The 16599-nt window shown below is 45.6% G+C and overlaps 1 protein-coding gene across 7 annotated transcripts in view; it reads right to left on the bottom strand.

Moving 5' to 3' along the window:
* The window catches only part of ZFP64 (ZFP64 zinc finger protein), a 77789-nt gene extending 66372 nt beyond the window's left edge, over nucleotides 1-11417 (bottom strand). Inside the window, exons 1-3 of one of the 7 annotated variants that reach the window (XM_060123536.1) lie at nucleotides 10867-11389; nucleotides 9242-9516; nucleotides 7755-7994 (exon numbers count right to left, since the gene is read on the bottom strand). In XM_060123536.1, the coding sequence (XP_059979519.1) occupies nucleotides 7755-7994; nucleotides 9242-9275 (274 nt within the window). In that variant the 5' untranslated portion in view covers nucleotides 9276-9516; nucleotides 10867-11389. Of the gene's footprint in view, nucleotides 1-7754; nucleotides 7995-9241; nucleotides 9517-10409; nucleotides 10528-10866 lie in introns of those variants that run through there. The other 6 variants (XM_060123537.1, XM_060123539.1, XM_060123538.1 and 3 more) reach the window with 6 other exon arrangements.
* Between the last annotated feature and the right edge of the window lie 5182 nt (nucleotides 11418-16599).

Genomic DNA, 16599 nt, shown 5'->3' with positions numbered 1-16599 from the left:
ACCTGCACAAACGCTGGACCAATCAGACCCCCTTGCCCTGGAATTAGGAATTGGGGCGAAGATACGCGGCTTGACGTGGACTTTCATTCTGAAAAAAGAAGCACCTACGTGCCTGACACTGCCACTGAAAGATTTCCATCCTTTCTTGTCTTTCTCCTACTGGTCCAGTGGTTCTCAAAATTGATCATGTACCAAAGATTCTGATGCCGAGATCTAGGTATAGTCTGGGTATATTTATAGCTGATTTTTAACAAGTTTTCCATGTAATTCTTCTGCATACCAGCTTTGAGAACTCCTGCTCTAGACTATTCTAACAGAGTAGTGGCAGGAGTGTGGCTGTCCAGAGGGGCCTCGGGATTGGATTCCACTGCTAAGCCCCTCCTCCTTGTCCCTTGCTGGCCTGGCTTCTTCCAAGACAGTGGAACGGGGCATCTTAGCCAATGGGATCTAGAATTTCTGGAGAAGCATTTCCTCTCAGGTAAAGCGAAGCTGCCCCTTTCCCCATCCATGGGCAGGGCTGAGTGAAGACTTGAGGCTGAAAGCAGCAGCAGCAGTCCCCTTGTGGCCATGAGGAGGACTACTGCCGAGGACAGCAAGAAGATGCAAAGACCCCGGGTCTGCCCTGCCGTTCGTGTCCTGAGGTAAAGAATGTTTTACAATCCAGCCCTCTTGTAGTTTAGTGCTGTTAAGAGCAACCGAAAGCATCTGAACTGACCCAAGCCCTCACTGGCTGGTCCAGATTCCCAGGACCCTGCTCAGACCCACCCAGATGGTACACTTAAGGGAGGGGGCTGGGTGTCTGCATTTTTCACCAAAGCTCCATGTGGTTCTTTTGAGAAACACTGCAATGAGGACTTTCCTAAGGGGTGATGTGGTGCAGTCAAATGCAGATTCCTCAGCCAGGTAGCCTGGCTTTCAGGCCCCGTTCTGCCCCTTTCTGGCTCTGTCACCTTGGTCAAGGTATTTAATTCCTCTGTGCTTTAGTTCATTATGGGTGAAATGGGGATAATAATTCTTAGTACGTAAGTTACGTTGTGAAAAGTTAATTTTTAAAATGAAATGTAAAATTTAAATTCATAACAATTTAAGTCGTGAAAAACTACTTCACATATAGAGTATTTAAAAAGTACATGGCGGGCTTCCCTGGTGGTGCAGTGGTTAAGAATCCGCCTGCCAATGCAGGGGACACGGGTTCAAGCCCTGGTCCGGGAAGTTCCCACATGCTGCAAAGCAACGAAGCCCATGCACCACAACTACTGAGCCTGTGCTCTAGAGCCTGTGAGCCACAACTACTGAGCCCCCGTGCCACAACTACTAAAGCCCACGTGCCTAGAGCCCGTGCTCAGCAACAAGAGAAGCCACCACGATGAGAAGCCCGTGCACCACAACGAAGAGTACCCCCGTTCGTTGCAACTAGAAAAAGCCCACGTGCAGCAATGAAGACCCAACGCGGCTAAGTATTAAAAAAAAAAAAAGTACACGGCACATAATGAGCAGTACATGAGAATTAGCTATTATTATTATTGCCAGATTCTCCCGGCAAATCATTACATCGTTTGCCTTACTGATTACTCACACGCTCGGCAACCTTCAACGGCTCCCCAGCTTCTTCACAATAAAGGCCAGATCAAAGCAGGGCTGCTACCCCATACTCCCCGTGTCATCTCCTGCCACTGTTATCAGATCTCGCCTTCAGAAGCAAGATCAGCTTCTCCACCTCCCGACCACCAGGAGGAAGTGCCCCCCCATCTTCCTCCCCAAGGCAGGTGAGGTTTTCAAGGCCTATTATACATTCGATCTCACTCATCATTTCTTCCCTTGGCTTTCCCCGTTGGGACCAATCTACTCCATGAACTCTCTGCACAAGGCTGTACTTGTCACAGATGGCTGGGTCTGTATGTCGTACAACTAAATTCTCCTCCCCTCCCTGCTGAGCTTGGAATTCTCCACGGGAAGCATCTCCATTAGCTCGGCTCCAGCATCCGGCACATGACAGTCCCAGAGCTGCCCTCACGGGGCCCTGGTGCTGGGGCAGGCGCCACGCCATGAACTTCATGCACATTTAATGAAGTTAAGCCTTACAGCTGCCCTTTCCTGCATTCATTTGGTAACTGTTTTACTGAGTGCCTAGGATGTGCCAGGCCTGGTGCTGGGTGGCAGGAAAACAAGACTGATTAGTTCCTGCTCCAAGGAGATGTACAGTCTAGTGAACTAGATATTAAACTACTAGTTGGGGGCCCACAGGCCAAACTGAGCCTTCAGAAGTTTTTCTTAAGGCTTTCAAAACCAACTAGGTGGGTTTCCCTAGGGCAATGACCTCTGGCCAAAGACCACCGGGGACACACCTGTAGTTGGATAGGTTGATTAGTCATTATAACGAAGGTAACTTCATACCACGCGAGCCGTGGAGGGTCTCAGTAAGAGGGTGTTAGAAAGGACCTAAAGAGTATTAGAGGTTTGGGGCTCATGTTAGATGATTTTGGGGGGACAGTTCACGGAAGCCTGCGTTGGAGGCTGTCAGAAGGTGGGGACAAGTCTATGATTTGGTATCTTAGCGACTATTACTGAGAAGCACAGAAGGTAAAGCCGTAGTAGGTAAAGCAGCAGTGTCACTCAGCTCAGTGGGGGAGGAGGGGATGTCTGGTATCCCGTGGCTCAGGTGTGATGACAGAGGGGTTCTGTCTTCATTCTGTCCCACCACAGTCAGAGTGGCCCTGTCTCCTGCAGACATTCTGTGAACCTGTTTGCGTTCACCAGGAGAACAGCACGACCCACCAGCGAGAGTCAGCCCAGCTCCCAGCAACACCAAGGCCCAGCTGATGCTGCCTCCTGGCTCTCAGGGGCTGCTTTCCTCCTCCTCTGCTTATTGTCCAAAGGCCCGCCCACTCTCCATCACAGTGGATCCGCTGTTGCATTTGCTGCCACTGCCTGATCCCCAGGAGCACCTGAATTTACTTTTCTGGCTAAAGGCCGCTTGTTACGAAATAACAAATTAATTGCAACTGTGATATGTGTTAGGCGAGGAAGCAGTGACGAACCTAACCTTAGGGGTGGGGGGCGGTGGGGGGGAGGGAGAAATCATAGGTAGCTTCTAGGTGGAGGTGACTTTTAGCCTGGGACCTAAAAACGTGGGAATTAAGCAGAAGAGGTGGGAAAGATCATTCTAGGTCCAGTGATAATTCAACTCATATTGGCTGGGGGCTTGCCATGAGCCAGGCCCTGTGCAAAATTTTCCGTGTGCTGTTTCATTTAATTTTCACAGCCCCTGATTGGGTAAGTAATGAGAGCTAACCCTGACAGCTCTAAGTGTCTTCCATGTAGGTGCCCACGGCAGCCCGGCTGGGACCCTCTGAGGTTGAGAACCACCATCACTTCCATTTTACAGCTGGGGAAACGAAGACACTGAAACCCTAAGTCACCTGCCCAAGGTTACCTGGTTAGCAAGTGATGCAGCTGGGATTTGAACCCAGGCAGTCTGGCTCAGGACCTTAGACTCTTCACTACCAAATTCTGTGGCCTTTCTATTTATTCTTGTCCCCACTTTAAAAACGAGACACCAGGAGCTATTATAATTTGCATCGGTCACACGGCTCCTAAGGCCCTGTGAAGCCAAGACAAAACTTGGGGACCTGACTCCAAAGCCCCAGGATTTTAAGCCGTGAACTTAGAAAATGCATATAGAATGCTAATTTTTTTTTTTTTTTGCCAGCATCAATATCTAATTTTACTGCTTTTATAGAAAAGTTCTTAAATTAACTGCCAAACTGTAGGCAGCTTTCAAAGCTAGCAGAGAATAAACTTTACTTTACATCCAACTATTACTGGGCTGAGACAAGACATAGGAGCTGAGTGAGGGAAGGTTTCGTTTAATCAAGGACTGAAGAGGGACAAACTGCCCAGGACAATAATTGGGTGTGGGTATCTGGAGGAATCTGCCAGGGTGAGGGGTCAGACTGTGACTTAGGGCAGTGAGCGACCCTCCAACTGGGTCGAGGCCCAGAATCCCCCAGGTGCTTGTTAAAAATGCAGATGCCTAAGCCTCAGCGATTCGGGTTCAGAGGTGCAGCCCAGGCACCAGTATCTTTAACAAGCTCCCCTGGGATCCTAGTCCATAGGTAGGTCTGGAAACTGCGGCTATGCAACATTGAAGCCCAAACCTGGGGGAAGTTGGGCCCAGAAAACCAAACTAAATAGTGTTAACGAAAGGGAAAAAAAGCAAGATTCTGCTTGTTTTGTGGCAGAAATGCAGGCGCAGTCAGGGAGGGCAGCTGGATCCGGCAGAGACTCGGTATCCTGCAAATCTCACCCCACGCGTTAATCTCTGCATGAATAAAAGCGGTCGTTTATTGAGATACTGTCCCAGGTCCTTTACGTGGATTACTGCAGAGTCCTCACAATAACCCAATGATATTAGGTATGAATTAGGAACCTAATTCTACTACCTAATAGTATTAAGAACCATTATAACCCCTTTCTACAGATGAGGAAAATTAAGCAGAGTAAGCGACTTGTCCACAGGCCAGGATGGCAGACTGGGATAAATGTCCAGCAGTCCGTCTCTGGAGCTTGGAGCTCCTGTCAACTCTGTGCAGTAGGTACCACCATGAGCTGGGCACAAAGAGGGCTCCAGGCCTGGCCTGAGCGTACAGGGCAGTTGGCAAAACTGAGGCATGGCCAGAGTGAATGGCGGCAGGGTAGTGGAAATGCTAAGACGAGGGTGAACATCTCTGAGCAAAGAACTAGGACAAAAGAAGGGGCAGTTATTTGGTGTGGGGTCAGCTTCACTGATAGATGTGAGATTTGGGCAACTGTGCATTCACTCCACAAAGAATATGGTGCCGGGGATCCACGGTGAACACGAGGGGTGCAGCTCCTGACTTCATGGTGCTTAAGGTTCAGCGATGGGACAGACCGTGAAGTTTGTTCTGCAAATAATCATTTAAGTACTGGGACTTGACCTGGTCTGGGAGAACCGTGCGCATGCATGTGTGTTGTCAAAGAGGGGCTCTTTGAGGAAATGCCTTTAAGCCCAGCTCTGACACAGGCATAAGAATTGAGTCAGTTCCAGGCAGAGGGAACAACACATACAAAGGCTCCCAGGCTTGAGGAAATGTGGCACATTTGGAAAACAGAAAGGACATCATCAAGGCTATTGCAATTCAGAGGGGAGGGGAATGTCCTGAGATGAGCCAGATACTCTGTGTGCAGTCTGTCATGAACCTTAAAGTTTTGAGGTTGAGCTGGTGTCAGGCAGGCAGGAAAGGTATTTTAGGCAGAGGGAACAGCATAAGCAAAGGCTCGGAACCCAGAAGGATGCAATGGCCACCAATAAAGTGTAGGCCTTGAGGTCTCCTCACGCTGGGGCCTTGTGTCCCAGGCTTCACACCCAGTGTGTGGGGTTACTGGGAGTTTGTGTTTGAGGATAGGGAACCCAACACGGAGTCTTCAGGGAGAAGACCACGAGGGTAAGGGCCAAAGCACTTAAGTCCCAGGACCGTCTTGAACCTGTGGTGGGACCCTGGCCATGCCTCATACCCACTTGCAGCATTACTTTGTCCAGCTGTAAAATGAGAAGGTTGTACCAGGCTCATCTCTAAGGTGGTTTTCAGTTTTAACATTTTCTTGGTGACTTCCTTTAAAATGAGAATTAAAATAAATTCGGGAGAAAGTGGGAAGACCTCAAGGTAATCCTACTAAAGTTTGTGAGGTGATCAATTATATTTCAATGCTTAAGGAATTCAGCAGAAACATTATTTTGGAGGCATTAAGGAAACAACCACAAAATTTTGCTTGTTGCTGAAAAATTCAGACACCACACCAATGTACAACTGAAAGGGCGAAAGTTGGTACCCCCACTTCAGATGTTCTCCACACCTCGGCTCCAGATTAACTGTTTGCAAAACATTGAGAACAAGTCAGAAGCTGTTGGTGTGCTCAACCAGGCTCACAGACGTATCCTGTTTGGCCAACAAAGTTTTAAAATTTCGGAAGTTTTACATTTTTCAGTTTCTCAGAAAAACCCAAATATGACTGGATCCAAAGAGAAGCTTTCTCTACTTTACCACAGTCCTCACCATTCCCTAAGGCCTTATGCACAGTTTACTTCTCTCGTTAACATTACTCGCTTCATTCCTGTTCTAGCAGCTTTCCGTGAATATAATACTATGTATGTATGCATACATATGCTTTTTTACACTTACCTTGAGAATCAATGTCTGTACAGAGATCTAGCTTCTCTTTTCAATGCTAAGTCACATTCCACTGTCTGAATTTATTCATCTAATAAATTACTAGATTACTATTCACTATTCATCTCTGGTATTTATTCATCTAATTTCCTCTTGACATATACATACAAAGGTTCCATTTTCTTTACAGTATATAAGTTAAGCAAATACCCATGTACATTTGTTTATCAAGTTTTATAGGATAAATACCTAGAAGTGCGCTTACTGGGTAAACATGTTTCTGTACATTTTAAAATTTAGAAGATTTTAAATGTAAGATTTAAAGATTGAAAGATATCACAAAATTGCCCAGTTTATATGAATTTACATCTCCAGAAAGTAAAGGAAAGCAGTATTTGATTTGCATTTCTTTAACTACTAAGGCAATGGAGCATCCTTTTATGTTTAGTGGCTCTTGAATATCATCTGCTGCCCTTTGCTGACTTTTCCGCTTGGTTCTTTTATTGAATTTTAGGAGTTCTTTATATATGAGGGACATTAGGCCTCAGTCACACACGTGCTGCTATTTTTTTCCCCAGTTGTCTTTAGACATTTTTATACATTGTTTTTCCTTTGGAAAAATGGTAGCTTTATTTACAACCTCATCACATGATTCTTTTTCTTTTGGGGGAGGGATCCCACAACCTGTCTTCCTTGGCAGGCACAGTATTAATAAATATAATTTTTAACTTAAAAATTGGAATGCCTTTAGCTAACAAATACATTTTCCATTTCCCCACTGGATCCAGCAGTGTGTCTACCAACTATCTCAAAAATGGCTTACTTCCTATTTTTAAAGTAATCTGTCTGGTCCCGTAAGGCAGATTATATAGGTGTAAGTATAGGTGTGTATAGGGGTGTGTGTGTGTGTGTGTGTGTGTGTGTGTGTGTGTGTGTGTGTGTGTGTGTGTGTGTGTGTGTGTGTGTGTGTGTGTTTGGGTCTCTGTGTGTGTATAATTTTTACTCTAGAACTTTTGCAGTTTCATGCTGCACACTTAAATTTTACATTCATTTGCAATTTATTTTGGACACAACCAAGAACTAGGATGAACTTTTCTGTTTTCCTGGTTGGTAGCACAAGGGAGGGGAGGCATCAATGCCTGTTTATAGATTTAAAAACTAAAAAAAAAAATTTAAACATTTTTTTTTGTCCCTTTAGACAAATAATGCAAATTCAGGAATCACACACGTACTCCCACCACCCCAAATTACCACCTTTTCCTTTTTACCATTTCCTGCGAGTATTTTTTTCGTAGTATATAGGTTTTTGTTTTAGAAACCTGTTTTTTGTCTGTTTGTTTTGTTTACCACATGACAACAATTTATAACTGCTACCACTTAATGTTTTAACCTAGCGGGTCCCAAACTTGGCTGGGCAGCTGGCTTCCCAGTGGAGCTTGTTAAAAATAATGAATCAGCAACCCTAGGGGGTTGGCCCTGAGTATCTATATTTTTAACAAGTTCTGTGGAGGCGTTTGGGACATAGCCAGGCCAACTCTAAGTGACTCCCCCATCCCCCAGCCATACCTGTGATCGTCTGGGTCTCAGAGGTGATGGTTCGTGTGGTGGTCTGAGTCTGGGTGGCAGGCACCGTTTCCTCTGATACAAACTGTACCGTGCTGGGCGCCGCCCCAGATGTGCCGGTCAGCTGGCAGCCACTCTGCTTGTGAGCTACAAAGGCGTCCAGGTTGTTAAACTGCTGCTTGCAGATGCCGCAGATGTGGATGTCGGGAGTCAGCTCAACCAGCACTGTTGTGCCACCTGGAACTCCATGGGACATAGGGGAAGTCACAGATTAATTCCAAACAGCTTGAAATTACAACACAAACCAGATTCATGGTAAAAAAAAAAAAAAGGGCATGGCGGCAGACATAGCTAGTTGCTGGCCCAATATCTATTCCATTCCCCTCTTCTTGCAAACAGAATCCCAGTTCTGCCCTAGCAGCAATGTACCCAGACCCAAGTGATGCTCCTGGTCATTGCCTACAGGGGCACTAGTGGTATTTTATGTGAGAAGGTTCTCCAATGTGCAGGGCTACCCTACACGTCAAAGGACCAGCAGCCATCTCCTACCCCAACTAAAAGGTAGTCATACTTCCCAGTCATTATGAAAACTAATGCCCCCACTATTCCAACCCCCTATCCCATTATGAGAACCACTAGTCTAAATAATCTTGGCCCACTACATACTTGGGAACCCCTCCAGCACAATGCTGGAGGAGCTTCTGGGAAAAGTGTGGCTTTCATGATAAAAAGGGATCTGACATGGTTAACACTGTCCACCTCTTCTTCTGGCCTTGAATGCAGATGTGATGCCAGGGCCTTCTGCAGCCACACTATAACCATGAGATAAATGCTAAGATCTCTACAAAAGCTTACTTCACGGATCCCCTGAATCAACCTTGGAATCAACCAATTCTAGACTTCTCATTAGGCCAGTATAGTTCAGTTTTGTTACTTGTAACCAAAATTCATTCCTAACTGACAGAGGCGTTATTTCACAACAGTAATAATACAAAGAGTTAATACTGTATTAACATTTGCAAAGCACTTACCACAGTCCTGGCACTATATTAGAAAGTGCTATATAAATGTTTGTTAAATAAAGAAATACAATTAATAAGTCTCTAACCAATATGACTACCTTTTTATTTTTAAAAATTTCTTTGCCTTATTACAAGGAAACTCAGGTTTATAACAGAAAATTTGGAAGAGAAGAAGCAAGGAGGGCTATCACTCACAATCTTTCCACCCACGCATACCATGAACATTACAAAATATTTTCTTCCATTCATTTTCAGTTAAAAATTATTTAAGATCCTAGTGCATTGTAAATTAATCTTTTTCCCACATGCTATCACACAAGCATTGTGCTATATCACTAAAATCTCTATAAAATAATTATTTAATGACAACACATTATTCCATGTTTTCCAAGCCTCATAATTTCTCAGTAGCTATAAGATTTGTATATTATTCCCAATTTTCCCCAGTCTAAACAGTACGAGAACTACCTTTGTACACATATGGTTGGCATCCATGCATCATAATCTTTTTTGGAAAATTTATAAAATATTTGCTTTACGTCCAATTTCCCCCTTCCAACCAAGACAAGACATCTCTGTGCAGAAATACAATTTGGTTGACTTGCTATGAAGAGATCCTCTGGGCTGAGCATGGTAATGTTTTATAAGCCATCTTGCAAACACCAAAATCAATGGATGGAAGGAATGGACACTTTTCTTCTCCTCTGGAACACTGCCTTCCTGTAGCTACTAAGGTGCCCAAGCTAAGAGGAAGACAAGGAATCAAGAGATGTAGTGATTGCATCGCTGAGGATTCCTTAATGATCAAATAGGACTGATACCCAGGAAGAAATGGGGAGAAGTTTCTGCTTCATATGATGGTTATGAGGATTAAATGAGATGGTGCTTGTAAAAGGCCAGCACAGGGATCCCCTCCCCCAGCATGTCACCTGGTTAGGTTATTACTGAGGTGCCCTATTTGAATTTGAAAGTATCCCCTCCGAAAATCTGTATTAATTGAGACCCAGTAACAAACAACGGGCACAATTTGTGCGTATCACCAACAAAAAGAATTCCTTTATCTTTGCAAAGTTCTCCAAACCTGTCTCCACATCAGAATAAGGGGGCGGGCCGGGGGTGGGGGGTTGTTTAAATATGGCCACGTCTGAGCCCCACTTCGGAGATACTGAGTCATAATGGTGGTGGGCTGAATGCGGGCTGAGGTTTCGGGAAATCTGCGCTTTTCACAAGTTATGCATGGAATACACAGCCAAGTTTGGAAACCAATGTCTCCAAACTTGTAAACAGTAACAGCAAACAAGCTAAACGCTTACTAGGTGCCAGGGGTTCTCAAACTTTATGTGCATCAGAATCGCCCAGGATAAGGCCGCCCTCCTCCCCTCAAGCCCACCCCGCCACCTGATGGGTGGGGCGCAAAGAGCTTTTCTTTTCTTTTTTTTTTTTGTCCTTTTTTCTTTTTTTAAGTAATCGCTCGAGCTCCCAGGTGGCTGGTTTGCGCTCAGTCCCTGGTCCACACTTTGGGAAACAATGCTCCGGGCGAACCCATGGACTTGAAAAAGGCTGTCTTCAACAAGAAAATTAAAATGAACCCCAAACTCAAAACGACCACGGCCCCGTTCCCCATTCAGATCTCCACCTTTAATGTGGAAAAGGCTTCGCAGTAAGCCGGCAGACCTTGTGAAAGTCCCCGAGCCCCAGACTTCCAGAATTTGGGGCCGCCGAGACAGAAGTTTTCCCATCAGCGTTGCCGCGGTTACCCCGAATCTACCTCCAAACTCCGCCGGGGGGCGGGGAATGCCCCAAGGGGGTGACGACTGTCTGAACGGCACGCCCTCCCCCACGATTCCCTTCCAAGAGATCTCCGGAGGCTGGAGAACGCCCCCGCCCCCGCGCCGGCTTGGGGCCCCCCCGCCGGCCCTCTCCGGCGCCTCCCGCACGGCGCGCCCGCCGCGGTCCCCGAGACGCCGGTTCCAGGCCGTCACCCTGATTTCGGGGCCCCGGGCCTGCTAGCTGCGTCGCAGACGTGCTTGGGCCCGGGCCCCGGAGCGCGCACTGGGCCCCGGAGCGCGCGCTGCGCCCGGAAAAGCACTTACTTTGCACCGAGCCCGGGAAGCTCTCGCCCTCGCTGCTCGCGTTCATGGCCGCAGACTGGGAGGTCCCCGGCCGGCCGGGGTGCCAGGGTAGGGGGGCGCGGGTCTACATGGTGCAAGGACTTTTCCTTTTATTTTTCCACACCCCCCAGCCTTCCTTCTCCCAACTCTGCGAGGCGGGGAGGACGGATGTAAAGCAAGCTCCACTTCCGCTGCCTAGAGGGCGCTGGCCGGGCTCGGCCGCCCCAACCTGCCTTTGCATCAGCGGCTCCCGGGGGAAGCAGCGGTCCAATCCCGATGCCCGGGCCGCTAGGCCCTGCACCCGCGGAATCCCCCGGGAGCCGGATAGCGCACACGCGTCTCCGCGGGTTGGGCGACCACGGGCGGCGAGGGATGCGCACCCCGGGCTGCGGCAGCCGGCGCCCAGCTCACACCCCTGCGGTCTGGGCCGGCGCGTTTGGCCTCCCCGGCTCTGGCGCCTTTGCACCTGCAGCCCTGGGCGTCTGGTCCCCACTGTGGCCGGGCAGCCGTGTCGCCCCCGGGTCGCCCGGGTGGTTTGCAGAGAAGACCGAATCGGGCTGCAGTTGGGTGGGTGCGCGGGGCGCCGCGGGCTTGGGGTGAACCCCGGCTGAGCGTCAGCGCCCGGCAAATCAGCAGAGCGCTGGGCGGGTCCCCTGCCCAGCTAATGAAATAAAGAGGACCGTGATCACGTGCCTGAGTAACAACTGGGATCAATCGCTGTAAGCTCCCTGCTCGGGGGTCTGCCAACTTTTTTATGCATCACAGTCACCTGGAGAGCTTGTTAGGACGGAGACTGCTGGGCCCACCCCAGAGTTTCTGACTCAGTGCGTCTAGGGTGAGGGCCGAGGATGAGCGTTTCTAAGTTATAAGGTGAAGCTCCTGCTATTGGTGGACGCTGCTTTCCCTGATCTGACCGGTTGCCTGACTTCCTCTCTTTACTACTCTCTCCTTCCCTCAGGCGGCAGCCCCAGGCACTCTCCAGCCTCAAGGCTTCTGTGCTTACTGTTCCCTCTATCCACCTGCCACCTTCCATAACCCCTTCAGGTCCTGATTTCAAATTCCCATCCTTAGAGAGACCCTCCTTGGCTAGCCCATTCTAATCCTGCAGTCCCTCCTCCACCACCCAATGGCTCCCTGTTTCCTTCCGGTCTGCTTCATCTTCTTAGAACTTATCACACCTAACATTGTATATCTGGAATATCTCTATCTGTATCTATCTATCAATCCATCAGTCTATCTGTATATCTGTCTATAGAGATAGATGACAATTTACTTGTTTATTACCTGTTTTCCCTTGCCCCTTACATTCAATAAATCCTAATGAACGTGGGATTAAAAATAACAATCTCTTTGCCTCAGTGGGCACTCCAATCTGGACTTGGAATATCACATGGTAGCGCTTGGCTAGGTCTGAGAAGCCGCTCCTTTGGATGAAGCCTGACTTCTCCAGTTTACCCCAGTCTCCACTCCTCCTTAATACTTCTTGATATCAAGACTGAGTATCAGTTCTCCTAGATCATTGCCCTTGTGCTGCATGTATTTGAATTTTTACATTCAAATAAAATGTATTTATACAAAATTTCCAACATGTTTGATAGAAAAAGGGATTTACCCCCCCCCATGGTTTAAATATTCCTTTTGACTAAAAATGTCTACCAAGGAATTACCTGTATTACCTGTGCTATGTCATGTAATCCTCAGAACAACACAGAGATAGACACTATCATACTAGTTCATAGATGCAGAAACAGCCTCTTAAAGGTTAAACAAATTTCCTCCAGTCAAAAGGCCAATAAAGGACCAGCTCAGTTAAGAATCCTTGAGGGCAAGTATCAGAAACTGTAGAAGAATAGAGATTTGCATAGGCTTCAAAGTCAGTCAGTTAGAATTATATCCTTCATTAAATGATTCCTGGCAGGAGATTTCCAGATACTTTCTTCAATTATTAAGAAAATACACAATATTTTAAAAATTCTGGTAATATCATAACAAGAATAATGAGGCCATAGTCACTGGGTTAATTGTCATTGGTTTTGTGAGCAAAGATATCCTTCTCTTAACAAAATCATTTATAATTTCAAGTGATCAAAATGTTTTTGACAGTAGACATTTTAACAAGTTTAGTTTCCTATGGCAACCATGCACAATTGACTAAAATTTAAGTTCTCGAGGCAGAAACTTTTATTTTCTTCCTTAGACACCAGCGTCTATAACAGCGCCTGGTATCTAAAAAGGGATGGAGGGATGGGTGATTAGTAGCACGGTTACTTTGGAAGATAACTATTAAAGCAAACCTTTGACTATTACAGAAAAGCATTTTTCCCTTTTCAGTAAACATACAGACAAAAGTGTGGTACAATGACAGAATCTAGAAAAATTATAGATTCCATTTAAGTCGTGTGGTAACTGGTATGCAAATACCTTTTTAGTCTCCTTTATTTTCCTAGACAAAGGCGAACAAGAATGGCTAGCTTTGCACTTTTCAGAAGTACTTGTGTCAGCAGCCTCTCCACTCAGTTTCCTCAAAAGTACTACAGAAAATTCTGGCCTAAAGTTTCACCTATACATTGAACCGAGGCTGGTGAGCTGACCCTGAGTCTGTTGCCCTTTGATCCGTTCCTTGCCACCCTGCTCAGCTCTGCATGTCAGGGGAGCTGCCCCCTGTCTGTAATTTCCAGGCTCCTGGGGCCTCTAGCTTCCTGTTGGGTTTGCCTAATGGATGGAAGGGAGAAACCAGAGTATTTCTCCGCCACTCCTCTCCCTATCTGGGTGGCAGTGGCTGCGTCTCTGCTATGGCCCCGGATCCCAGAAGGGCCCACTGTGGCCTCAGCTTCTGGCAGGTGACTGGTTCCTGGTGTCTGAAAATATGTCCTCCTCCTTTGGTCCCCAGCCTTCTCCCTGGGGAGCAGGGGTAGTGACTTCCAGCCGTTACTAATCTCTGGTTGCCTAACCATTCCCATTTAGCCTTTCAGCTCTTTCATCACCTGTGAATCGATTCCTGACATCAACTTTACTTAAATCCTCAGAGTTGCTTTCTCTTTCTGGTTGGGCTCTGGTTTAAGGTTTGGATTAAGGTTTGTGGGGCTTATAATTTTCTTCTTGCTTTTCTGGACGCGGCAGGTGATTCTTAACTGGAGAGTGCCTTAGAGTCTCCAAGGGAACTTGCTGAGAACACACATGCTCAGGCACCACCCAGATGCATTGGAATAGAATCTTGGGGCGTGGGCTCCAGGCACGTAGCATGGAGGCACGTCGTGGATGACACTAGCAAGCCCCTCCTGACCTTTGCACTGAAACCTGATCTGAAATCTTGGAGCAGACCAGGGGAAAATTTTTTATATTCCAAAATGGATTCACTAACAATATTTAACAACTGCGTGCAGTCCTCACATAAACATGAAGGTCAATAAAGAAACACTTGAAAGTTAAATAAGTGCTAAAACCTACTGTAATAGGATATAATCAAGACTCAACCTGTCGGGCATTAAGTGGTGATTACACAACCAATTATTTTGATGACAGCTGGCTTTGAGTCTTGCCTGGCATCTAACGGAGGGTGGCACACCTGTGTTTTAATAGTATATTCACTTAATTTCATACGAGCAAGCATACACATGCTTGATTTTTTCACTCTTTTATATAGTTAATATCTTAACATGAAAACACTCAAACAGTATAAAAAGGTATACAGTGAGAAGTGGGCGCCCCTTCAACCTCTCACAGCCCCCCCACCCCAGTTTCCTTTCAGGAAATAGTCACTATTACCAGATGCTGGGGTGTTCTTCAGAAAGGTATATGTATATCCAGCCATTTCTTTTTCTTCCAAATAATACCATAATGCAAACAACACTCTACGGCCTGATTTTTTTTTTGCATAACAATGTATTTTGGAAAATATTGCTTACAAGTGGATCTAGATTTGCCTCATTGCTTTAGGAAGATTTCAGGTTTCCATTGTGTATCTACATATACTAAAATTTACTTAAACATTCCCTGTTAATGAACATTTAATTTGTTTTTTGGTTACCACAGACAAAGCTGCAATGAATATATATCTGTATCTATGCCTGTACAGAAGAGAGTATATCTGTAGGATACATTCCTAAAATAGAATTGCTAGGTCAATGGGTATATGCATTTAAAGTTTTGATGCTTTCCAATGGCACTTAGAACTCCCATCAATAACTTGTTAGGACACCTCTTTCCTACATCCTAACTCACACAGTGTTATCAAGTTTCTGATCTTTGTCAATCTGGTGGGTAAAAAAAAAAAAAGCTATGTTGTAAATTTAACTTGCATTTCTCTAATTACGATACAGTTCTGAATTTAAGCAACAAAACAAAACAAACTCCTAACACCTATCTATCTCCAACAAAACAGAACAATGTAGTTACAAAATGTGTAATTATTGATTCAGAAGAGTTTCAAATATAATGCATAGATGGCAAAGAAGACACTTTGTTCCAAAGTCTGAATGTCAAAGAGCTAATGTGACAGTTCATGTGAACTTGTGGGGGTCCCCAATGTGTTAAAAGTCAGCATGTAATGCTTTGGCCTGTGTGTTTTTAAATAGTTTTAATATGTTAAAGACAAAATTCAAATTAGATATTTGCTGAGCTTTTGAAACACCCTCAGTGACCCTATGGTTTGAAAACCACTGCTGTAATTCTCATTTTACAGAATGGGAAACTGAGGTCCTTCCCTTGTGGGAATCCAAAGCTACTGGTGGAAATTTGAAAATATTTATTTTTTTTTACCTTTTTGAATACTTTTTCATATCTTTTTATTTTGGAATAGTTTAAGACTCACAAGAGTTGCAAAAACAGTACAGAGTTCTCACACTACCTTCCCCCCCACGGTGATAACATCATATTCTTTTTGTGTTGCCAAAAACTCTTGAAATGTTCGTTACTTTTAAATGCTTTTGACCCATCCAAGATCACAGCCAATTCAGAAGGATAGTCATGTCACAATTGTATTGATAATCCAGATTTTCATTACAGTGTCCCAGTAAGTATTTTAGTTAGACCACACTTGCTAAAAAAATCAATAGTCCCCAAAATACAAAGGCTCAAAGTCACAGAAACTAATTTCTCATTCTCCATTCTAAGATGGGTGCTGCTGTCAGTGGAAGGAGGTCTCCTTGAAGGAGATGTGGACCTTCTAGAGTGGGAGTGGGGCAAGTTTTGATGGATGGATAGCTGTGGCACAGAAAAGGTTCTCTACTTTTTCTCAGATGATGTATCACCCAGGAGGTCTGTAGACCTAGGTTTTAATTCAGTGTATTATTATTTAGCTAACTCTATTGGACTTTTTTGTTTGGTCTTCCTACTATCCCTCTCTTACTTCTGATAACAGGATTGCTTCTTTCCATGACTTCCTTTGAGAAAGGTTCCCCTTACTCCACATAATGTTAATCGCAGCCCCCCAGCCCAAAGGTCACAGAGGTGGTCATGGGACACAGACCAAGCCAGCAACTCCTACCATGCTGAATTATCTGAAGCTCACCCAAGTTTCTGTACCATATACGTTCTACTCTGTTTCCCAACTGAAATTCTGTTTCTCACTTTATCTACCAGGATCGTATCTCCTTATTTAATCTGAGCTCAAGGTCCCCTTCTACGGAACCTCTTTCAGGATCTCCTAGGTGGATTGAGGAGCCTCTCCCTAGATCCTTCTGTGTGGCCATATTCTAGCACTTGCCACAGTGTTTT

The sequence above is a fragment of the Lagenorhynchus albirostris genome, chromosome 15, assembly GCF_949774975.1.
Source record: "Lagenorhynchus albirostris chromosome 15, mLagAlb1.1, whole genome shotgun sequence".
NCBI lineage: Eukaryota > Metazoa > Chordata > Mammalia > Artiodactyla > Delphinidae > Lagenorhynchus > Lagenorhynchus albirostris.
The sequence above is the reverse complement of the archived record's forward strand: the minus strand, read 5'-3'. Positions and strand labels throughout refer to the sequence as shown.